This window comes from Sapajus apella, unplaced genomic scaffold, assembly GCF_009761245.1.
Source record: "Sapajus apella isolate SASKATOON/1434 unplaced genomic scaffold, GSC_monkey_1.0 scaffold78, whole genome shotgun sequence".
NCBI lineage: Eukaryota > Metazoa > Chordata > Mammalia > Primates > Cebidae > Sapajus > Sapajus apella.
Genome location: NW_022437018.1, coordinates 570038 through 595581, shown reverse-complemented (window position 1 = coordinate 595581; position 25544 = coordinate 570038). Strand labels below are relative to the sequence as shown.

Here is a 25544-nt window from a genome sequence, read left to right as displayed (position 1 = left end):
AATAAAAAAAAAGCAAGATGCAATCTATCTTATGAAAAATAAGCAAGAAGGAAGTTCCTCCTCTGCCCACTCCTACTGCCAGGAGCCATTTGCCTGAATTTTACTATCATGCACACAAACCATGTCTATCCTTTAAGGTAAGGAAAAGGGTAACAGTTAACATTCATGTAAGTGCCATTATGTGCTAGGAACATAGCAACCCTATATGGTAATACTATAAGAATCTCATTTTATTTATAAGGAAACTGAGGCTGTTTCATTTCTCAAAGGATGGTTTCTGGAATCTAACACTTCTGAGCTACCAATGTTAGAAGATAAATACTCAGCATCTGGCAGTCCGCCATTTCTTTTCTATGTATAAGGACTTAGCTGTTTATGCCAAATGAGATTCATTTTGTGACATCATTCCAGGAAAGAGCATATGAACTTGAATTACCCTTCAACACAGAATCTTTCATATATCTAATGTATGACAATCACACTGTGTGAAAGATTCTTAAAAGAATATGAGAATCTATATGACTATTATAGATGAGCATCTTAGGTCAGAAAAACTACCATTCATAAATAATTGAACTGAAAGAGCTATTATTTATCTAATACTTGAAAAAGCTACGGCTGTGGACTCTGCTTCCTATAAACCTTATTACTTTTAAAAACATGTTGTATATTCAAGCAGCAATTATTAAAAATAAAAAATGAGAACCGATTTCTTCCATAAATCCCTTCAAGAGAAACATTTTCTTCAATTTTATAAAAACAGAAAACTTGATGGTTACTTCAGTGCAGCTGCTTCTAACCTAAACAATATTTTCCAACTGTCAGGTTCTCTTCTTTTAGAGAAACAAGACATAAATTAAGAGTGCTAGTACAGTAAGTAGTATCGGCTAATGAAATAAAATGGCTTCAAATGGCCTATGTATACATCCGATAAAGTTGAGAATCAGCACAGATCATGTGTCAGTCACTATAATGATGCTATTGATTATTCAAAGTTTAAACTAACATGCTGTAGGTACTGCATTATCCTACAGTGTGAAACATCTAGCATTTTGAATCATTTATCAATCAAATCTGGTATTTTTTTGGTCAATGAAGTAAAACAGCTGTAAAGCTTTATAACTGTCAACACTTCCATTTAATAAATGGGACAGCTAGTCCCCAAATCTTCCTTTTACTATCTCTTATTATCCCTCTCTTTTTTTGTAGAGACAGGGTCTTGCTATGTTGCCCAGGCTGGTCTTGACCTCTTGGGCTCAAGCAATTCTTCCACCTCAGTCTTCCAAAGTGTCAGAATAACAGTCATGAGTCACAGGGCCTGGGTAGTCTCTCTTTTTTAAAAGACAACATCCAAGCTAAAAGTATTAAATGTCAATAGGTTTATTCCCAAATTTCTAGCTCTAATATTTTAAGTTTTTTCTCATTTCATCATTTAGATTTCTCCATCCACACCCCCTGCAACCAAAGCTAACTGCCAAAAGCCAGAGTAACATAAGAGCAAAGAGAGCAAAACAAAATCAAAACAGAAGAAAGCACAGTTGATTGTTTTCTTAAAACTTTACTCAATAGGTAATTCTGCTGTATTTTTACTGTTTCACTGTTATCAACTGTTTTAAATCTGATCAATGAAATTACCTTTTGATACAGTCAGAGCTGGTGACCACTGTGACCTCAGAATATCGAGGCAAATACTTCCATTACTGTTTATGTTTGGATGGTAAATTTTTGTTGTGAAAGCAATCTAAACATAAAACAAAACAACAAAATGTAACCTGTGCATCGACTATGAATAAAACAGAACCAATTTGCTCGGATAAAATATTCTCAACTTTACATAGCCTTAGAGGAAAAAAGTCTTCAGCACAAGTAAAAGAATCATCTACTTTTTGTTATACACAGTTCTAACTAGTGAGAATGTGAATACAAGTAAGTCAGCTTCCTTCCTTCCCCCTCCAAGGAACTGAAAAGTATTTTGGAGAGTGTAATAAATAACTCTGTAGTAGCTGCTGTGACTGGCTGAGTAGCATCTAAAGTAATTAACCATGGCTTTCATCATACGTAGAAGTAATCCTGTTCTTAATTTGATTATTGGTGATACCTGGAAGTGATAGTTGGATCTAAAAACAGGGTGCTGATGCTATTTCAGGGCAAAGTTGAGGGGTCTCAGCTAAGAAATCCATCAAGAATCCTCATCTTCCACAAGAGTTGTCATATCATTTCATAAATACAATGTTAATCTGTTGTTTTTAACTATTTAAAATAATTATTTCCTGAGTGACAGAATCTGCTCATTTTTTCTGACAGAATCTGCTCATTTTTTCCCCTGCCTGATATCCCCGTCATTTGTTTCCTCTTTAGAGCAAATCTAAACTTAATATGAACATGTTTTTCTGTCTCCTACCATATTAAATAAAGGAGCTGTTTCATATTTACTTTTGGATTCCCCAGTGTAGAAGAACATGGTAGGTACTCAATAAATGTTTATTGAATACTTAAAAAAACAAATGGAGAAAGAAGGATCAAGGCTTATCTTAGGAAAGACAATCCCATGAACAAAAAATCTGACTCTTAATCATAAAAATGCCCTAAACTACACATATCCAATAAGAACGGAAAGAAAAGGAATCTAATTTATAGCATGACAGATACTGATTTCTGTTTAGAGACTCAATACAATATTTCATATAAGAAAACAGATTTTAGATTGAGTAGTTTTTACAAAACAGTTTGAAAATGCTAACCTCCCACAGTCTTTGACATCATGAAATGAGTGCTAGATAAAAAGTAAAATCCCTTACATGAGAGTCACATCAATCATAAAAATAAAAATACCTTTGGTGGTTTAAAAGGATAATCTGTTGGAAAATGTACAGTGAGAAAGAAGACTCCACCTTGATATGCGCTATCAGGCTGAAATTACAAAAGATTTACATTAGCATTTGATTATTATATTTGTAACAAAATTATTTCCCCCAAATATTATCAGTTTGAAAAAAATGCCATCATATTTAAAATAATTTCATTAAATATTACCAGTTCGAAAAAATGCAACCATTCTGCCATAAGTTCAAATCTTTACCTTGAGAACAGGTTTCTCTTTGCAGGCACGAAGGAGGATTTTCCAACAATTATGCCGACATCATAAAGTTTAAAACAAAACTAAAATAGGACACACACAGTAGTGTGACTTGTCCAAACAAATCTGGTTATGAGTACAAATTTTTAAAGATCAGTATACACACAAGACTGCTGTGAGAAAAGATCATTTTCTGCAGCCATAATGAGTATTTTTTTTCAAAAGCGTTGGGGTTAGTGAAACTTAAGTTCTGATGGTCACTTAAAAGCCAAGAACGGAGACGAACTGAAGAGGCTGTCAGTGAAAGAAAATGCTAAGGACCCTGTTACACAATTTATCTGCCAAATCTTCAATTAATAATTATTTATAAAATAATGCAGAGAATCCAAAAATGTCCAAAACAAAATTACATATTCATACCACTATCAAATTGGCAATCAACTTTACTGGAGAAATTTAAATTTGACCATGTTTCTTTATGGCCATTAGAAAATATAACATTACAAGCAAAACTATAAATAAGAAAAATGATAGAAAATATACCTACAATTCTATTTTAATTCTTTCATATTTAATTAAATATATGATGTTATATTAGCATTTTGGTAACAACAGCAAAACAGGACTCTCATTACTTCCTCCTTAAGTTTCTACATATATACTAGAGGATTATACTGTATAATAATTCTTACTATATATAGTGTTAAATTCTAGTTTACCAACAATTGTTAAGAAATACAGAAAATGAAGGTAAATTGCAATGACAGATATGGTCTGCTGAGATATTCAAATGATAATACAGAGTACTGTAAATATTTATATTATTAAAGGAAGGGTGCTATGAAGAATGCAATCATAACCATTTGTTACATGTGATTCCCCTAAAAAATATTTGTGAAAGGCCATAATTCAAAAGGTAAGGATGGGCCTTTAAATGAGAGTATTTTTGAAGGTTCTTAATAACTAATTAAAAACAAACAAATAGCTAGATTCTTATTGAAAGTTGTTACATAAACAAATATGTTGTATTTTACCTTTAAAAAAAAAAAAAAAACGTAAAACTATTTAGTAATTTGAGACAACTGCCCAGAGTCCTGCTTTGAAATTCAGTAGTTTTAGTGTTTTTTAAAGTTAAACACAAGGCCGTATGATTAAAAACTCTGTAACTCACTAGATAAAGCGCTTTCAGGGAAGGGAGGAGAGAATGATGCTCATGGAAACATGTTACTAATGTACTCTCACCCAGAAAGTAGATTTGAGCTGTCAGTGCTCATTCTTATGCAATCAGATTTTTGCTCATAGAAAGAAAGAGCCTGTTTCAAGTCTTGTAACTGCCTCTCAAGTATTGAAAGAAATAATTTTAACAAAGGTAATAGGTATTGAGAGTAGCCAACTATAAAACAGTAGACAATTTTGTGTTTAGGACAATCCAACAAAAGTAAAAGCAGCAAATTTATAAGGTGGCAAAGATAAACCCATTGTAATATTTTATTGATTCTCTTTCACAAAAAAAGAACAGTGATGAAATATACGGCAAATTGGCACTTGTTTCTTGTAGGAATTCCATTACTGGCTTCATTAGACTAATTTCTAACCTGCCAAAACTGTGGATGTGAGAATGATTATGCTTAATCACAACTGATTCTCTGTGACCAAAAAAAAAAAAAAGGTAAACCACAGAGCTTGGTTGCAAGCTGTGGCAATCCACTATGTCCAGTGATCTGGGATTCAGCAAAGGAAAACATAATAGTGATCCCAGCAAATATTTGCCACCAATGCTCTAGAGAATCACTGTAAATCCTTAATAATATTTTGCTTCCTAGGTGATTCAGAGTACAAGAATATTCAACCTTCGTCACAAACATCTGATCAAAGGTGAAATGGCAAGAATGAAGTATGGCTGAGGGGGTTAATTTCATATATATGAATCATACTTACAGGCCCCATAATAGTGGCTTGCCAGTGGAACACTGAAACAAACAAAGGAGTTTTGGAGTCATTAACAAATGTTCAAACCTACATTTTTAATGGTAGCAAAATCCCAGAAATAGAGCAAAGCTTACAGTCATCTCCCACAGGTCCTGCTGAACAGTGAGCAGGTGGATCACGCTGTAGATCACTTAATTCCTGAAGGAAAGCAAAAACATGTAAGGTTAATTCATTCTTTTCCCAATGAAACAAAGGTAATAATCCATTAAGATGCAAACTATTAGCTTAGCTTTAAAAACATTTAAAGCATTTCTATTCAAAATATAAAAACATAAAATGTACTGTCATTGACTGGTAGAAGGAAGAAGTTACTCAATTCCCCCGTGAGACAGCTCCAAATCTTGAAAAGATTAAATGGAATAAAATACTATTTTTCTTTAACATCCCTAAGACAAAAAATATTGAGTATTTTCTGTATGCAAGGTAATTTATGTAAGTGCTAGGATGATAATACATATCAAAAAACAGGTCCTACTTCAACAGGTTACAATCTAATGAGGGAGAGTAAAGGCTCAGAAAGAATAAAGGAAAGCCTTTTTTTTTAGACAGGATCTCACTTTGTCACCAAGGATGGAGTGCAGTGGCCCAAGAGCTCGCTGCAGCTTCAATCTCCTGGGCCCAAGGGATCCTCCCACCTTGGCCCCCCAACCCTAGCCCAAGTAGCTGGTACTATAGGAATGTGCCAGCACGCTCAGCTAATTTCATTTGTAGAGATGGGGTCTTGCCATGGTGACCAGGTTGGTCTCCCACTCCTGGGCTCAAGTGATCCACCTCCCTTGCCCTCCCAAGTGTGGAGTTACAGGTATGAGCCACTGCACCTAGCTCATTTATGGACCACTTGAAATGGGAAAGAAACGAGCAGCAGTGAGGCCATGTTTTAAAACCAAGAACATTGATTCATATGCTCTTTCTGCCCTCAAGGCACCAAAGATCACAGAAAGGACTCAGCTTTAGAGTTTATCCCCCCAGGTTGAAATTCCAGTTCTTTTTATGTTTTTTAATTTTAATTTTGATTTTTCTTCTTTTTCTGGTTCTATGATTTTGGTTAAGTTTCTTTTTTGGTCTAACAGATGGAATAATTTCAGTTCTAACAGATCTCACTCTATGACCTTGGGGAAGTTACTTCACTTCTTTACCCACAGTTTAAAAGAAACTGATTATCCCAAATAAGAAAGGTACACATTCAATATAAAAGACTGTAACTGAAGAATGTAATTTAGTTTGGAAGATCAATAATCATCTCTGAGGAAGTGACACTTAGGCTGAAATCTAAGTGATGAGTAGGAGTTACTTTTGCAGGAAAAGAGTGACACTGGGAGGCAAAGTGGCATAACATGACGCTGGAAAAATAGGCTGAAGCCAGGCAGGAAACAGAGGACCATACAGACCACATTAAGGATGTGGGCTTTTATAACAAATGCATTGGATGGGGGGTGAGGGAGGTCTTAAGAAGTGGGGCATGCTCTGATTTAATGGATGGTTGTGACTGGATTAGAAATGGGAAAGAGGAGGAGCTACAAGATTAGTGACTACATAGGCAAGAAAAATGGGGGCTTAGATTGGAGAAGTAGCAACAAGATAGAAGTGGTAGATCTAAGATACTCTGAAGGGCCTACCTATGAAAGGATTTGATGAATTACATGTGCAGAGTAGGGAGAGAAGTCACATATATGTACGATGAAGATTAGGGACGGCTAACATTTATTCAATGTCTTAGTCATTTTAACAGTCCTCAGAGATAGCTGTTATTATGTTCCCCATTTGACAAGTGAAGAGTTAAGGTGACATACCTCACTGCATGCTTGAGTAACTACTATAGGGTGGAACTGGGATTCAAACAAATGGGGATGCCATTCACCAAAATGGCGAATACTAGAAGACAAATTGATTTGGAGAAGTAGATGTGTTGAATCTGTAATCCCTGTGCTATGAAGAAAAAATGTGGTTCAACATACAGCGGTGGACTTTAAGAAAGGCTAGAAATTGGAAAATCATTGCATATATCTGATATTTAAAACCATGAGAATGATGTAAACATTTGTGTGGGAATACATATAAATAAATACTGTACTTAAATCTGTCATCAACTGTAAATCACATCCTTAAGTACCAATAATTAAGGAAATATGCTGCCAATTTATTTCAAAACACCATCAATTATAAGATGCATCCACACTTTAGAAATGTTAAAATGTGAAAGATGTATACCTTAGAATCACTGCAATAGGGTAATTACGGCAATGAGTTCAGTGCTCTAATAGAGACAAACGAGGAGGGCATGGCAGAGAAAGGCTTTCCTAAGAAAGTGATACATGAGCTAAGTAACTAAGCCAAGTACAGACTCAGGTCTTCTTCCAAGCTCAATATTCTTTTCCAGTATACCTTGGTACTTTAGTTTTTGTTTTGCTGCTTTTTTTTTTTTTTTTTTTTTTTAAATAGCCGGTGCAGTGTTTTTTTCCTAATAAGAATTAACTAACAGGGTTAGCTACTTCTTCAGTCCATGTCACAGTTAAGCAATAAGCGGCCGGGCAGGCTGACTCATGCTTGTAATTCTAGCTACTTGGGAGGCTAAGGCGAGAGGATTGCTTGAACCTAGGAGTTCGAGGCTGCAGTGAACTATGATCGGGCCTCTGCACTCCAGACTGGGTGACAGAGAAGACCATATTAAAAAAAAAAAAAAAAAAAGCAATAGGGAGATGGATTTCAGACTTTGACTTAACTATGCCGGTTAAAAGCAGCAAGGCTTTGAAGTTCAAGTCTGGATGCCACCACTTACTTGCCACATGATCTTGGGAAAAATCTTTTTTTTCTCTCCAAAGCTCAGTTTTCAAGTGGCACTACCTTCATCCATAGTTTCTATGACAACCAAGTGAAATGATACATGTCAAGTGTACAGCACAGTCTCTGGCACATAGTAAGCATTCAAATAAAGGGAACTGACAGCCTTCCAATTCTCTAGGAGCAGAATACAATTACTAAAATAGTTTAAAAGACAGGGAGGAATAGTTCCCAAGTCACAGCCCCATTTTAGAAGGCTGTGCCTTATAACAGTTTTCTAATTTGGGCAAGATTGCTTCTGTAATTATTCATCATGTTGAATTTTCTAAACATTAGTGTAAATGGGATTTCTTTGCCCTCATTTTAACTAGAAAACTAGTTAATCAGAAAATGACAGTCTGTAGATTTAAAAAACTGTTAATGACTTGCATGTATATATTTTACAGAGATAATGTATATGTGAATGAATCATATATATGCACAACTGCATATTGATTTTGTTTGTTAACAAGAAAAGTCAAAACCTTACTTTAGTTGGAACAGCCTTGAACCATATTCAAATTTCACATGCCAGGTTGTTCTTCAAAACCCTTTAAAATACTATATTACATATAAAAACAAAGGTTATCTTGTTCTTGTTATTATTATTATTATTATTGATGTCCTGATTCTACCTCCTCTGTTAGAAGTTAGGGCTAAGGAAGAGAGAGAAAATCTAACACACACCTGAAAAAGCCGAGTTCTTAAGCTGTTACTTTATTATAGCTCATCTACATTGGAAAGAGGCAGCTGATAGTACATCAAACATCCTTAATATTCACATGGATCATTATTTGTTACAAATAATTACAGTAATGCTTTGCGGAGAGAGTTACATAACCTGGACCTTTTAGGAGAGTCTAGATTCCTAATGTTCTATCCCTTTGTCAATCCATGTGTCTGGAAATACGTCCTGTTATTTTTTCGGAAATATGAAACTAAGATGCATATGTGCAAACAGAATGACCTACAGACAATGAAAAATACATTCCCACTCTGGCCCACAAAAATACAGACCTTACGTTTGAAAAAAGAAAAAGGAAGATATTTTGGAACATTCTGAGATGTGTTAATGAGGTGAAAACGTAAGACAAACAGAAACTACAACTAAACAAACGAAACCTCCACTCTTCGCTTAGTCTATGCAGCAGCCAGTGTGCTTTTAGATGACAGACAAAATCAAGGACCGCTTTTATTTGTTGAATTCTTCATTTTGATTTAGATTACTCTAAGTTTTTCTGGAATTGCCTTACGAGCTGATTTATGCTTTCTCTGCTATAACTGCCATTCTTAAGTATCTACTTTTAGCACCACTGCTACATATGGGGTATTAAAGATAATTTAATGATTTTTGTATTATACCAAAAGGATATGTTAGGATCAGTACTCTCTTCCCTTGCCCTTTTCCCCTACTCACTATGTAAGAATTAACACTGAATTAGGCAACTTGTTCAAGACCATAGGAGCCTCACAAGAGGCAGGGCGTAACTCCACATTCTTCACCCTCATATAAGTCCCTCCTGAGAACAATGTATGACCCCAGACTCCCACTTCTTGAATACTTCTTCCTATTCCACCACTACCTAGAACCCTAAGATGCACCCTATAAATAGCCTCCCAATAATGATTTCATAAGCCCCTCAAGGCTCCTGTCAAGAACTCTTTATGGCCATGCTTTTGTCTTAATAGCATGTTGGATTAAAAGAACTCAAAGACAAAGGATTTAAAAGCATTCAATTTTTTCATTAAGTATTTTATCTACGTGTGTGTGTTACAAAAGCAAGCAGTGATTTGTAGGAAAAAAATAGAGAGAAAAATGTATAGTTAATCACCCACAAGACTGTTACCTGAACAAAACCATTGTCAATTACAATATATCCATCCACAGCTTTGTTGGGAAATAAGCATGTAACTCACTGTAGGAGGGAGAGTAAGTTGATACAGTCTTTTGGAAGACATTTAGTTATAAGTGCAAAAGTAGAAAATGCATATGGTTTCTGACCCAGTAATTTCACCTCATAGAAATTAATGCCCAGGTAGCTAAAGATACATATATAAGGATATTTACTGCAGCATCTTGTGTAAATATGAAAACTGAAATAACCTAAGGTCCATCAGTAAAAGAATGGCTTCATAAAATAATACAGCCGTATTATGAAATACTGAGTAGCCATTTAAAAGAGTGAAACGGATCTATATATGTTGACATTGAAAAATGTTAAGTGAACATAATATAGTGTTTAAATGAAAATCATAAGTTACAGGACAGTATGCCAATTATAATTTCATATATATAAACTCTACATGCAAAAATAAAAGGCACAACAAACTGTTAATGGTAGTTATCTCTGGATGATACTACTGGGTTGCTGCTACTTTATGTTTTCTATATCATTTAAATTTTTATGATACTTTTGTAACTTTTTAAAGAAAAACAAAGATTTTTATTCAGGTTTTTATGCATTTTAAAAGATAAAATATCCCACTCTGAGAGAATGGAGGTAATACATAAATACATAGATATAAAAAAAGAGATAAAATGGCATTGGGCTTTCTTCTCTACATATATTTTAAGCATCTTCTTTTTTCATTAAAAATATTTTATAAGACAATGAAAGAAAAACTGAGGAACTGTCACAGATTGGAGAATAGTTACTAGGAAGATGCAACAATTAAATCCAACGTGGGATCCCCAGTGGGATCCTATAACAGGAAAAAGGCATTCGTGGAAAAAAAAAAAAAAAAAACAGTGAAATTTGAATTATGTGTGTAGTTAATAGCATTATACCAAAGTTGCTTTCCTTGTTTTGATAACTGCACAGTGGTTATATAAGTGTATTAGGGGAAGGTGGGTTAAGGATATACATGAACTTTATTATTTTCAGAACTTTTTTGTAAGACAAAATTATTTCAAAATTTTAGAAGTAAAACTTTTTATACACAATCTAAAACTTAATTCCCTACTTTCTTTCCCAAGCTTACTTCTTTTCTTGTACTCCCCATGCCTGTTAATGGGACATAAGCCAACCACTCATGAGGCTCAAAATCTCAGCACTGTTTTGACTTTCTTTTGTCTTGTCCTTCGTATTTAGACAGATGTACAGTACAATGTATTCTACCTCAAAACACATTACATTGCTTACCAGTTATCTCAAACATCAATTACAGTTCAATTATAACTGCCTTCCACTACTCTAGGCATTACTCGCAATAAAAAAATCTTCTAATAGCACAGCTCTTTTTATTTTGCTCTTCTGCTTTACTTCAGCGGCTCCCCATTGCTTAGTAAAGACCAAATTCCCCCAATGAACATCTTTTCATTATCTAGTCCCAAACCTACACTCTCAGTTGGGTTCCCTTTCACAAACTAGCCCAGTGATTCTCCACAGAACCCCCTTGGGTTTTCTGAAAACACTTTCAGGAAGTCTATGAGTTCAAAATTAATTTCATAATAAAACTCAGATGTTATCTGTCTTTTCATTCTCAATATCTCATGAGTATACAGTAGCATTTTCCAGAGGCTTAATGACATGTGGTATTTTAACAAATTAATGCATAAGCATATGTGAAAATCCAGCTGTCATCTGTAAGCTTGACTACAAGATTTGAAAACATAAAACAATAGCACTCTACTTTTTTGTTTGGAAAATGTAGTTATTTTTCATAAAAATATTATTTATGTTAATGCAGTGAGTTTACTGTTATTCTTAAATTATTTGCTAAATATTTAAAATGTTTATTTATTTATTTATTTGAGAGACAAGAGTCTTGCTCTATCTCCCAGGCTGGAGTACAGTAGTGCAATCTTTGCTCACTGCAACCTCCGTCTCCTGGGATCAAGTGATTCTCCTTCCTCAGCTTTTCAAGTAGCTGGGACTACAGGCACGTGCCACCATGCCCAGCTAATTTTTGTATTTTTTAATAGAGACGGGATTTCCCTATATGTTGGCCAGGCTGGTCTCAAACTCCTGACCTCAGGTGATCCACCTGCCTTGGCCTCCCAAACTGCTGGGATAACAGGCATGAGCCACCACACCCGGTCAAATATTTAAAATGTTTTAAACTTTCATATGGTAAATAATAATAATACATATAACCCACAGAAACAAAAAATTCTTTGGATTCTGCAATGCTTAAGAACATTAAAGGTTAATTCGTTCAGCAGCAACAGGAAAAAAAAAAAAAAAAAAAAGAACATTAAAGGGGTCCTAAGACCAAAAAGTTTGAGAACTGCAGGTATAACCTGACTGCTTGGATGTTTCCTAGACACAGTTTTCTGGCCCTTATAATTTTCCTTCTTCTAAAATAACCTTCCTTCCATCTTCCCATGCTCAAATTTTACCTGTTTTCCTTAATGCTATCTTTTCAAAGTCCAACTATTAGCTGTGTGACCTTGAGCAATTTACTTAACCTCTTTGAGTCTTAAGCGTGTCATATGTAATATATGGACATCTCTGCTCACCTTTAACAACTGTTTTGAAGGCCGGGCGCGGTGGCTCAAGCCTGTAATCCCAGCACTTTGGGAGGCCGAGGCGGGTGGATCACGAGGTCAAGAGATCGAGACCATCCTGGTCAACATGGTGAAACCCCGTCTCTACTAAAAATACAAAAAATTAGCTGGGCATGGTGGTGCATGCCTGTAATCCCAGCTACTCAGGAGGCTGAGGCAGGAGAATTGCCTGAACCCAGGAGGCGGAGGTTGCGGTGAGCCGAGATCGCGCCATTGCACTCCAGCCTGGGTAACAAGAGCGAAACTCCGTCTCAAAAAAAAAAAAAAGAACTGTTTTGAGAATTAAAATTTCATACCTATGTATGAAAATACATAGGTAAAGCACCTAGCTTAATACCTGACATGTATAATAGATGCTTAATAAATGCTAACTTTCCCCAATCTGTTCCTCTTTTACTGGATTTTTTTTTTTTTTTTTTTATAAATAGAGTTTTTCTCTTTTTGCCCAGGCTGGAGTGCAATGGCACAATCTCGGTTCACTACAACCTCCATCTCCTGGGTTCAAGCGGTTCTCCTGCCCCAGCCTCCCGAGTAGCTGGGATTACATGCATGCGCCACCACGCCTAGCTAATTTTGTATTTTTAGTAGAGATGAAGTTTCTCCATGTTAGTCAGGCTGGTCTTGAACTCCTGACCTCAAGTGATCTACCCATCTCGGCCTCCCAAAGTGCTGGGATTACAGGTGTGAGCCACAGCATTATAGCCTGGGCGTGGAATGCTTTTCAAAGTAAGAATTTTATGCACTTTATTTATGGATCCCTCCATAATACTTAGCACAATGCCTTTCACATAAGATGTTTGGTATTATTTGAATCAGCAATAAAATTTAATCAAAAAAGTCATCAACAGAACATAAATATCTCAAATTTCAATATTTTACAAAGGCAAATGATTAGAGAATAGAATTAAAATAAGTTATTCTTTTATATAGATATGCAAATTGTATATGGTAAAAAGTATAACAGGTGTTAGAATAGTGCAGGTCACTTGAAAACACTATGGTGAGCTTTCAAATAACATGGTGAAATATAAAAATGAATATCAAAAGAATACTAAGATATTATGCCACTGTCACAACTATTTTCAATTTATAGAATGTATTATATATTCTAGCAAAGTATCCAAAGCCACCAAAATTCCTATTAAAGTTTTGTTTCCATTTCTTTGGTTTAGAGGATCTCAAAGCTCTAAATATTCCATCCTTACTGTTTATTTAGGATGGTATTGACCTACTTTCAGGACACAGCTTTGGGTTGCTTTCCAAGGGGAGTCAGGGGTTTGTGCTGAGCTGACCTCATTTCAAAGTAAGTTGTCTTCTAACCACTGGCAATCCTTAGTGACAGAGCTGCCCACAGACAGGGCTGCAGTCTATGGTTTGGACAGATATTTTGTTTGTTTATTCCAGAGTTAACTTAACCAGATGGGCCAAATATAGAAATTTGTTAAGTACTTCTATATCCTTTCTAACAGGAACTATTCAGATTTTACACTTTCATCCCAACTATACCCTTCCAAGACATTAAAGATTTAATGCAATAGTATCAGATTATGATGTTAATAAAAATTCTCATAAATCACTGGTCAGGCACATTTGTTTATGATTAAACTGGGGCATGAAATTAAAGGAGAAGTTACTCATTTGTGGAAAAAATATTTTTATAAGATGTCGTTTAAAAGGTATAGTAAAGAGGTCCTCTAGGTTCTTAGAAGCTTAAAAGTAGCTACAGCAGTTGTACCTCCAAGGAAATACATGTAAGAATATTTACTTATAGGCCTCAAGGGTTCCCTTCTGAATGTGTTCAGTAAAGTTTAGAATACTGTAGGGAACCCTGGAAAGAAAGTTTCTCCTAGGACAGAAGGGTGATTTAGTAAGGAACTAGTATAAAATAACTGATGTAAACTACCTTCTAAATCAAAAATAGAAACTGATATACGAAACATTAAAAAGTAAGGTTATAAGATCTGGTAAATTCTGAAAAGTCACAAGGATTGCATCAGAGTTTACTTCCTATCCAACTCTTTAAACTTGGGGCACACTTTAGTACTGTATTTAAATATATTTTTTAAAAAACACCTTACTTGTTAAATGGTAGATTGCTGGGGGCATAGAAAACGTTAGTAATTTCTTTTTTTTTTTTTTGGTAAGAGATGGGGCTTCCTTATGCTGCCCAGGCTAGACTCAAACTCCAGCACTCAAGCAATCCTCCTGCCCTACTCTCTCCAAGACGTTGGGATTCCAGGCACATATCACTACATCCATGACTTTTTTTTATTTGCCAGTTATTACAAGTAGGACTCAGGGCTGATGCCATCTTGCCACACAGACCGTGTGCCACCGACAACAAGGGACACCATTCACATAGACCACAAAGTTAGTGTTGCTCCCTGGGAGTTCTGCAAAGCCTTAATACAGAAAGTTGCACATAGGAAATGAACACATCCTTTAAACCTAACTTAGCATGTCATCACTGTCTCAGGCAAACAAACAGTATTTTTGATGTGGAAGCTAAAGTGATGATGTTTGGCATCTGAATGGGACCAAGAGTACTTATTTTACCCTTAGCTACTGTGACAATGTCTTGAAAATGGAAAAAAAAAAAAAAAAAAAGTCCAACCCGGAACTCAAAAATTAAAAATTGAAAACAATGACATGCTAGTAGAGGGAAAGTTTTTTTTTCAATGGCTTGTGCTGGGTCAATTAAGTATCTATATGAGGAAAAAACAAGTAACCTTGATCCCCCTACCTCAAATAATATACAGGTATGTGCCACACAACGTATCAATAAACTGACTGCATATGTAGTGGCCACATAAAATTATAATGGTGCTGAAAAATTCCTATCACCTAATGACCTTGTAGCCATCCTAACTTCACACTGCAGTGTCTTACTCACATGCTTTAGTATGCTGGTGTAAACATATCTATTGTGCTACCAGTCCTATAAAAGTATAGCACATATAACTGTGTACGGTGCATAATAAATGATAATGATAACAAACAACTATGTTACTGGTTCATGTATTTACTACATTATACTTTTAATCATTATGTCAGTGCGTACTCTTTCTACCTATAAAATAAAAAAAAGAACTGTAAAACTTCAGGCAGGTTCTTCAGTAGACATTCCAGAAGCAGGAACTATTATCAGAGGAGATGACAGCTCCATGCTGTCCCTGAAGACCCTCCAGTGGGACAAGATGTAGAGGTGTAGAGGTGGAAGACAATGATACTGAGTATCCTGACCCTGTGTAAACCTAAGCTAATGTGTATCTTTGCCTTAGTTTTTAACAAAAAAACTTAAAAAGTAAAAAAAGAAAAAAGTGAAAAAAATTAAAATAGAAGTTTATAGAACAAGGAAATAAAAGGAAATATTTTTACATAGCTATATAATGTATTTTGTGTTTCAAGCCAAGTGCTATTACAAAAAAGTCCAAAAGTTTAAAAAATTAAAGTTTATAAACTAAAAGAGTTACAGTAAGCTAAGTTTAATTTATTAATGAAGAAAGAATAACATTTTCATATAAATTTGTATATCCTAAGTGTATGTACAGTGTTTATAAAGTCTATGGCAGTATACAGTAATGCCCAAGGCCTTCACATTCGCTCACCCTCACTCATTGACTCACCCAGAACAACTTCCAGTCCTGCAAACTCCATTCATGGTAAGTGTCCTATACAGGTGTACCATTTTTTCTCTTTTATACTATATTTTTACTGTATCTTTTTAATGCTTAGCTATATTTAGATGCACAAATATTTCCCACTGTGTTACAACTGCCTACAGTATCGCACGGTAACATGCTACATAGGTTTCTAGCCTAGGAGCAATAGACTACGCTATATAGCCTTGGTGTATAGTAGGCTGTACCATCTAGGTTTGTGTAAGTACACTCGACGATGTTTGCACAATGACAAAATTGCCTAATGATGCATTTCTCAGAAATTATCCCTGTCATTACACAATACATGACTATACAAAAATCAATTCTAAATAGACTTGAAGGTTTAAGTGTGAAAGGTAAAATAATAAAGCTTTTAAAAACCCCATAAAGGCAGAGATTTCTTAAACAGGACACAGAGTACTTAAAAAAAAATGAATAATTTGGACTTGATTAAAATTAAGAACATCTGTTCATCAGAAGACACATTAAAAGTGTGAAGAGACAAGCCACTAAGTGAGAGAAAATATTTGCAATCTTACATATATCTGACAAAAGGCTCATCCAGAATATGTAAAAGATATTCCTACAGATCAATTTTTTAAAAGGCAGCTTAAACAGGCACTTTACAAAAGAGGCTACCCAAATGGCCAATACATATATATAACAGAAGAGGCTCAGCTTCATTAGTCAAGGACTAAATTTGCAAGGACATGCAAATTTAACCCAAAATGCTATGCCACTACATATCCAACGAAATGATTTAAATGAAATAGAAGGAGTACAAGTGTTGGCAAAGATGTGAAGCAACTGAAACTCTGGAACTCCTGGTGGAAGAGGAAAACTGATAGTAACCACTAATGGTAAACATAGAAATACTCTGACCTAGCATTTCTACTGGTAGGTATATACCTAACAGAAAAGTGAATATATGCATGCCACAGTGCCATTATTTGTAATAGGCCCAAACCAGAACAAACCAGAAGCAACCCAATGTCCACCAACAGTAGAATGAATAACGTGAAGTATATTCATGCAAGAAGAATGAATGAACTACAGCTCCAGGCAACAATATAGATGAATCTTACATTGTGAGCAAAAGCAGCCAGAGACAAAATGATACATACTGTATGATTCACCTTAAATAAGGTTCAAAAACAGGCTACAGTAATGTACGGTGATGGAGGTTAGAATAGTGATTTACCTCAAGGACAGAGGTAAGGCTAAGAAGAGAGAAGAAAGGGTTTCTAGGGTCCTTGTAATACTATTTCTTGAGCTGGGTTCTGGTTTCACAGGTTTGTTCACTTTGTAAAAATTGGTCAAGCTGTATACTTTATGTCTGCATAACTGAAACAAAAAGTTTACATTATAACTTGTAAAATGTATTTTGCCATAATGAATAGCATAATGATAACATAAAAAAGACGGGCAAGGATATATAGAATCCACATAATGGAAAAGATGGCTATCAAATAATGAGACTAGTTATAAATCCACATATGAAAAGAACTCATTAAAGAAACACACTGTGTGAGTATATACATATTTTGTGTTTCAGTTTCACTTCCAGTGACTTTTAATCTAAAATTGAAATACATTGTTGATTCTATTTCCTTCTTCCCCTTTGAGATAACAATAAGCTTAAAACAAATCAACCCTATATCTAAACAAATCAAGCAATAAATATCAACTAGTGAAAGTATGTTCCAGAAAAAAGCAGTTTGTGCCAATGAAGCAACTTTCTATTCTAATGTGATTAATATTCAAACACAAAAAAACTAGCAAGGAGTATCTAAATTTTAAAATACAAATATATTAATAATCAGTAGATTAAATGATAATGTCTTAATATCATGTCTAGAACTACAAAAGCACTTATAATAAAGCCACAGAAATGTGTATTTAATGGATTTATATAGCCTTACATGGCTAAGCACCTCTATTCTAGTTCAGATTTCTATAAACAACTAGACACAAAGTACTGAAAGGTCTGAAACTGAATTTTAAATTGCCACAGATGGCATGTTTATAACACCCCCACAATATGCTAAGTGTTCTCCATAAAACCAACCTAGACACAATCCCTGCCTCTAGGGGACTTAAAATCTAAAAGTAGATGAGGCAGCCTAATTCAAACAAAGTAAACAAACAAAAGGAAACAAAGAAGGGAATGTAAGAGAAGGGGCCTGCATTAATCTCCTGGCTCCCAGAAGGGTAACAGGCCAATCTGAACAGAGAGGAATGAAAGCTAACGAGTGAGAACTGCCTTATTTACCATAAAACTTAATATGACACAATGCAGTTAATATTCCCTAAAAAAATTATGCTGACCAGACTGAAAATGCTTTGTTGTTTTCTGGCTTCAACAGTCAGAAGATCTAAATCTCCATAATGGACATAATACCTACCCCACTGGGTGTGTGTAAAGGACATAAAACAGTCCATGCAATGGGCTGATTTACAGCCCAAAATTTAAATTACTGAATCCAAAGCCTATGAAAGCATTATTTCAAAACTCCTGGCTCAACTGGTAATTAATTAACATGACACAACCATCTTTACCTCAAAGTTTCTAAAACAAGACAGTGATTCTTACTGGATTGCATTTTTCATGTTGCCTCTAAAAGGATATATGAGCTATATTTAGTTTGTCTGTAAATAAACATTTCATGGGCTTACAGTTCAAGCCCTGATCTCCTTATCCAGTTGACTAGAGCTATTTCAATAGAAAAATGTCAAACGATCATCAGAAATGTCTCCAAATACAGAGCCTCTTTAAGCCTGTGAATTAAAGTACATCTAAACCATTTAGATTCTTCCCAGAAGACTTCAATATGCTGACAACATCCAATTAATTAAGTTATAGGAACCAAACTCACTTCAACAAACTGGTCCTGGCTGCTTTGCTGTCTCCTTGGATCAAGTTTTTTTCTGGCAAAAGCTGTTTATTAAAAAAAATAATAATGCAGCCAAATGCCACAAAAAAGGAAGATGAAGAAAGAAATGATGCCTGACTTTGCTGCATCAGTCATATACATTGAATGTGAACTATAAAGAGTGTAATTTAGAATAAATGCTTGAGATCAGAATTACAGACATTATTTACTCAATGCCCCAGTTTTCTCTGCAACAGCCATATGACTCAATTTCCCAAAATGCTATCTTGCCTCTACTTTCAAACATGGTTTCCTGTTCAGATGGCGGACTCTGACTCTTGATCACACTCTCTACATACAATATTTCCATCAGAGAAATTACATAAATAAAAATCTATTTTAGACAAATCCAAAGTAGATGAGTAAAAGTTGTATTTGAATCTGTTTTATGAAGTCTTACACTAAAAATGCATCTATTCCTTCTAGTAATTCAAACTCTAAATCTTGGAGTTACCATCTCATTCCTTCTTCTCTTCACATTCCACTCCTCAAGAATTTGATCAGTACCAGATTGTTCAGATTCTCCTTCTGTCTAGATCCCTCCCTCTGAAAGGGTCCCAGAAGGCCAATCAAATAGTAAAGCTGAGGTCCAATGTGCAGAAGACTCTGATATAAGTCAGAGGAGAAGTAGCTTAGGAAAAGAAGCAAAAGGTTTCAGCCAAGCAGACAATATTAGTATCTGGAACCAGACTGGATAACAGAAGGGGGAATCTGAAGAGACTGCCTAGACCAAGGAGCCTGTGATACTTGACTCGAAAGGCCAAGTAAGTGTAGGCATAGGTGGATCACACCAACTCAAAAGGGCCAGGTGGTGCAAACACCCTGTAAATTATTGTCACACACCCCTCTTTTCAATGTCCTCTGCTAACACCGTAGCTTACACTCTCTTTGGATCTCACTTATCAAGTGCAATATCTTAACTTACATATTGGCCTCCTATTTCTCTACCTACACACTGCTGTCAAAAGTATCTTCTTGAATTGCAATTTCAAATCTCTTCAATGTTTTCCATCACCTTCAAGTAAGACTTATAAATCCTTAAAATGACTTACCACCTTCCAAGATCTGACTTCTCTAGCCTTGTATCTGCAATCACTTTTCCCCAGTGCTCTCTGCACCAGCCATAACTTTTAATTCCTCCACATGCTATCTTGCCGTTAGTTTCAAACATGGCTTCCTTTCAGGCAGAAGATACTTAATCACCTCCCCTCCCCAAAACACACTGTCTCCCTCAGTCAGTCATTCATTTTATCTACTTTTACTTTCATGTCTCATCTTAAACATCATTGCCTTCAGGAGGTTTTCCTTGAACTCTATATTCCTAGAATACTCTGTGTGTCCCTTTTCATGACATCAATCAAAATTATAATGACAAACAGTAAACAATCCTGAATTTGATGAGGGCAAGGATGCATTATGATTAAGAGTGTTAGTTCCAGCCAGGCGTGATGGCTCACACCTGTAATCCCAGCACTTTGAGAGGCCGAGGCGGGTGGATCACTTGAGGCCAGGTGTTCAAGACCAGCCTGGCCAACATGGTAAAACTCAGTTTCTACTAAAAATTACAAAAATTAGCCGGGCATGGTGGCGCATGCCTGTAGTCCCAGATACTGGGGAGACTGAGGCAGGAGAATCACTTGAACCTGGGAGGCAGAGGTTGCAGTGACCAGAGATCACACCACTGCACTCCAGCCTGAGTGACAGAGTGAGACTCCCAGTCTAAAAAAAAAGTATTAGTTCCTGTTACTCAAAAACCTTCAATGGGTTCCCAATCTTCTGCATTAAGTACATATTTCTCAGCATAAGCCTTCAAGGTCATCCACAATATGAAACTTTATAGTCTACTGTTTCTAAACGATTCTCAAAAGCAGCATTATCTGCTTTTCCAGATAAGCCAAGCACATTCTGGTGTCTTCATTTCTGTAGCTTCCTCTACAAGCCTGGCTCCCCTAAGTCTTTCAAAATGCTATCCAGTCTTCCCAACCTGTATCAAATTCTGTCTTCTCCACAGTCTTTCCTGATTTTCCCAAATAAATTTGGTCTCTCCCATCTTTGACTCCCTTTCTGTTTAAATAATTTTATTTTCTGTTTAGTACTTTCTTAAATCCATCCAGTTGTCACAGGACTTTTCTTACACTTATTAATTTTAAATTTCTTAGATAATGGTGATACCTTGTTTTTCTATATAACTAGCATCTCCTTACTGCATTTAGTATGCCTTATACCAGAAGGTATTCAATAAATGCATTAGCTTGAATCTTTTGAGACAGGGTCTTGCTGTTGCCCAAGCTGAAGTACAGAGGTGCAGTCACAGCTCACTGTAACCTTGAATTCCTGAGCTCAAGTGATCCTCCCACCTCAACCTCCCAAGTAGCAGAGACTACAGGCATGTGCTACCATGCTGAGCTATTTTTAAATTTTTTTTTTAAATAAATGGGATCTCACTATGGTGCCCAGGCTGGTCTCAAACTCCTAGGCTCAATCTTTTCTTCTGCCTAGGCCTCCCAATGTGCTGGGATTATAGGTGTGAGCCACCATGACTAGCACTGAAAATCTATTAGATAGGCCGGGTACCACGGCTCTCGCCTGTAATCCCTGTACTTCAGAAGGCTAAGGTGTGTGGATCACTTGAGGCCAGGAGTTCGAGACCAGCCTGGCCAACATGGCAAAACCCTGCCTCTATTAAATATACAAAAATTAAGCCGGGCACGGTGGCTCACGCCTACAATCCCAGCACTTTGGGAGGCCGAGGCGGGTGGATCACGAGGTCAAGAGATCAAGACCATCCTGGTCAACATGGTGAAACCCTGTCTCTACTAAAGATACAAAAATTAGCTGGGCATGGTGGCACACACCTGTAGTTCCAACTACTAGGGAGGCTAAGGCAGGAGAATTGCTTGAACCCAGGAGGCGGAGGTTTCGGTGAGCCGAGATCGTGCCAGTGCACTCCAGCCTGGGTAACAAGAGCGAAACTACGTCTCAAAAAAGAAAACAAAATAAATAAAAATAAAAATACAAAAATTAGCTGGGCGTGGTGGTGCACTCCTGTAGTCCCAGCTATGTGGGAGGGTGAGGCATGAGAAATGCCTGAACCCAGGAGACGGAGGTTGCAGTGAGCCAACATCATACCACTGTAGTCCAGCCTGGGTGACAGAGCCAGACTTTGTCTCAAAAAACAAACAAACAAACAAAAAACCCCAAAAAACTATTACCTATAAGGCAACTGTCTAAATATGTAGATAAAACAATCTTTTAAATACAAAAGCCACCTGTGAAATAGAGAGAAGCTAAATGGAATTAGAGAAGCACATTATGTTACCAGTACAATAACAGAAATATATTTTATTTGCATCATAAATAACTGCTCTTTAGTTAGAGAGTAAGATTTATTGACCTTATGTTATACATTAAGAGATGTCAACATTTATGTCAAATCTGGTATTTCAAAGTAAATGGAATTTTAAGTCAAGTCTCATATAGCTGCAGAGCACAGTGCCAAAGCTCAATGTTTGTTTTTGTGATCATTATTGCTGTTTGCTGCAAAAAGCAACAAACAGCAAATAACATTATTTAGGTTTGCCTAAAATTATGATTCAGAAGGGATGATAGAAAGTATCAAGTTCAATCCACTAAATTTCCAGGTGAGGAATATAAAGACTATGAGTCTCTTGGCCAAGGTCACAAAGTGAAACTAGGACAAAGGTTCAGACCATCCAACTTCTACTCCAGCACTCTTCCCACCCCAATTCAATACTCACCTCAACACTGTACCAGTTACCGCACATTATTTTCAACCAATACTGAAGCAAACAATGCTCCAGTACTGTATGAAGGCCATTTGCATATTTTTAACTATGCTCCAGAGAAACAAAAGTGTGATGAGTGAAGGAATGAGAAGGAATTTTTTTTTCTTTTTAAATTTTACTTTAAGTTCCGGGGTACACGTGCAGATCTTGCAGGATTGTTACACAGGTATACACATGCCATGGTAGTTTGCTGCCTCCATCCCTTGTCACCTACATTAAGTATTTCTCCTAATGTTATCCCTCCCCAATCTCCCCACCTCCTGCTATCCCTCCCCTAGCCCCACATCCCCCAACAGACCGCAGTGTGTTGATGTTCCCCTCCCTGAGTCTATGTATTCTTATTGTTCAATACCTACTTATGAGTGAGAACATGCAGTGTTTGATTTTCTGTTCTTGTGTCAGTTTGCTGAGAATGATGGTTTCCAGATTTATCTATGTCCCTGCAAAGGCCATGAACTCATCCTTTTTTATGGCTGCATAGTATTCCATGGTGTATATGTGCCACATTTTCTTTATTTAGTCTATCTTTGATGGGCATTTGGGTTGATTCCAACTCTTTGCTATTGTAAACAGTGCCGCAATGAACATACATGTGCATGTGTCTTTATAATAGATTGATTTATAATCCTTTGGGTATATACCCAGTAATGGGATTGCTGGGTCAAATGGTATTTCTGGTTCCAGGTCTTTAAGGAATCACCACACTGTCTTCCACGATGGTTAAACTATTTTACATTCCCACCAACAGTGTAAAAGTGTTTCTATTTCGGAATGAGAACGAATTCTTATCTTTTCTCAGGAGCTTATACCATATAAAAGGTTAGAAATGAATACTACTTCACAAGCTTTCAGGAGAGTTGTGTTCAAAGACACTGAGAGGCAAGCAAAACATGATAGGAAATTATATACAACCTAAAAAAATAATAGAATTTTGACACAAAATATGCTACATGGAGCATTTTGAGTGCTCCTTTATCAAAACTTACTATTTACTTTACAGTAACCGAAGAAAAGATGGTGCTTTGGGGAATAAAAAAGAGAAAACCTAGCTGCCTATTTGTTGAAACATGTAATACATGAACATGCCTACCAATACCTACCAAATATTTGTTATTAAATATTGCTTCTTACAACTCTACACCTAATAACTGGCATAGAGTGGACACTTAAGTGTTTCATAAGAAATTCACTACTCTCTGTTAGTATCACCCAGTATTATTCTTTAATATTATGGCTGTACATCAGTCACTAAAATGTTGCTACTTGTAATAGAAAACAATGAATACAGACAGTCTGTATCAAATGGAAATGTTTCCAAGGCTAGAACAGTTTACATTATGTGTATCAATATATTTGTGTGTCTCTGTGTGTGTATATATGTATTCATTTGTTCTCCCTATATATGTATGTTCGCATGTATATATGTGTTTGTATAGCATGTATTTTTGACAACATTAATTTTACTTAAGGATCTTATGTTATGGAACAGTGATTTTCTAGCTTTCCTTACAGCAATTTATAATAAGAAAGAAATTTTACATTACAACCTAGTACACATATACACAGATATACACATATATAACTAAAACAAAAGTTTCATGAACAACACCCTTACTACATACGAAGCACTAATATTTTCTATTCCATTTTAAAAAGTGGATGTTTATTATTCATTAAACTGTTTGGAAACTCATAAAAGATAAAAAAGATACTGGGAAGGTGTACACCTTAGTTTGGTATCCATTTCTTAGAAATAACCTACAATCAACAGAAATACCACCAGAAAATACCAAAATGAAGTCTAGAAACTATTAAACATCGTTCATTCAAAAGTGCTGTTGAACACCTGAAAGCCTGGGTCATAAAACAAGTCCCCAGTTGGGAGGCCGAAGTGGGTGGATCACCTGAGGTCAGGAGTTCAAGACCAACGTGATCAACATGGTGAAACCCTGTCTCTACTAAAAATACAAAAAATTAGCGAGGCGTGGTGGCAGGCACCTGTAATCTCAGCTACTTGGGAGACTGAGGCAGGAAAATCGCTTGAACCTAGGAGGCAGGGGTTTTAGTGAACCGAGATCATGCCACTGCACTCCAGCCTGGGCAACAGCAGCAAAACGCCATCTCAAAAAAAAAGTCCCCATAATTTAAAAGCAGTCAAATATTAATGGAATTTTTTCTCTGACCATAGTGGAATTAGAAATCAATAACAGAAAGCTATCTGTAAAATCCCCAAACATAAGGCAAATAAATAATATACTTCTAAATAATCCAAGGGTCAAAGAAGAGATAAAAAGGAAAATTAGAAAATATCTTTAAAGTTAAATGAAAATAAAATATAACAAAATTTGGGGGAAGCAAAACCATAAGCCAGAAATTCTCTGGTTTAAGAGAAGAGAAGAGGCCAGGCACAGTGGCTCATGCACTTTAGGAGGCTGAGACAGGCCTCCTAAGCACTTTAGGAGGAATCCCAGCACTTTAGGAGGCTGAGACAGGAGGATCACGAGGTCAGGAGTTTGACACCAGCCTGGCCAAAACTATGAAACTCCGTCTCTACTAAAAATACAAAAACTAGCTGGGCATGGTGGCATGCACCTGTAGTCCCAGCTATTCGAGAGGCTGAAGCAGAAGAATCGCTTGAACTCAGGAGGAAGAGGTTGCAGTGAGCCAAGATCACGCTACTGCACTCCAGCCTGGGTGACAGAGCGAGATTCCGCCTCAAAAAAAAAAAAAAAAAAAAAAAAAAAAAAAAAA

At 36.1% G+C, this 25544-nt stretch overlaps 1 protein-coding gene across 2 annotated transcripts in view; it reads right to left on the bottom strand.

Annotated features, from left to right (window-relative positions):
* Positions 1–25544, bottom strand: part of UBE2D1 (ubiquitin conjugating enzyme E2 D1) — a 37992-nt gene that overhangs the window by 4538 nt on the left and 7910 nt on the right. Inside the window, exons 2-5 of one of the 2 annotated variants that reach the window (XM_032252524.1) lie at positions 5140–5203; positions 5015–5046; positions 2833–2910; positions 1636–1741 (exon numbers count right to left, since the gene is read on the bottom strand). In XM_032252524.1, the coding sequence (XP_032108415.1) occupies positions 1636–1741; positions 2833–2910; positions 5015–5046; positions 5140–5203 (280 nt within the window). The remainder of the gene's footprint in view (positions 1–1635; positions 1742–2832; positions 2911–5014; positions 5047–5139; positions 5204–25544) is intronic. The other variant, XM_032252525.1, reaches the window with a different exon arrangement.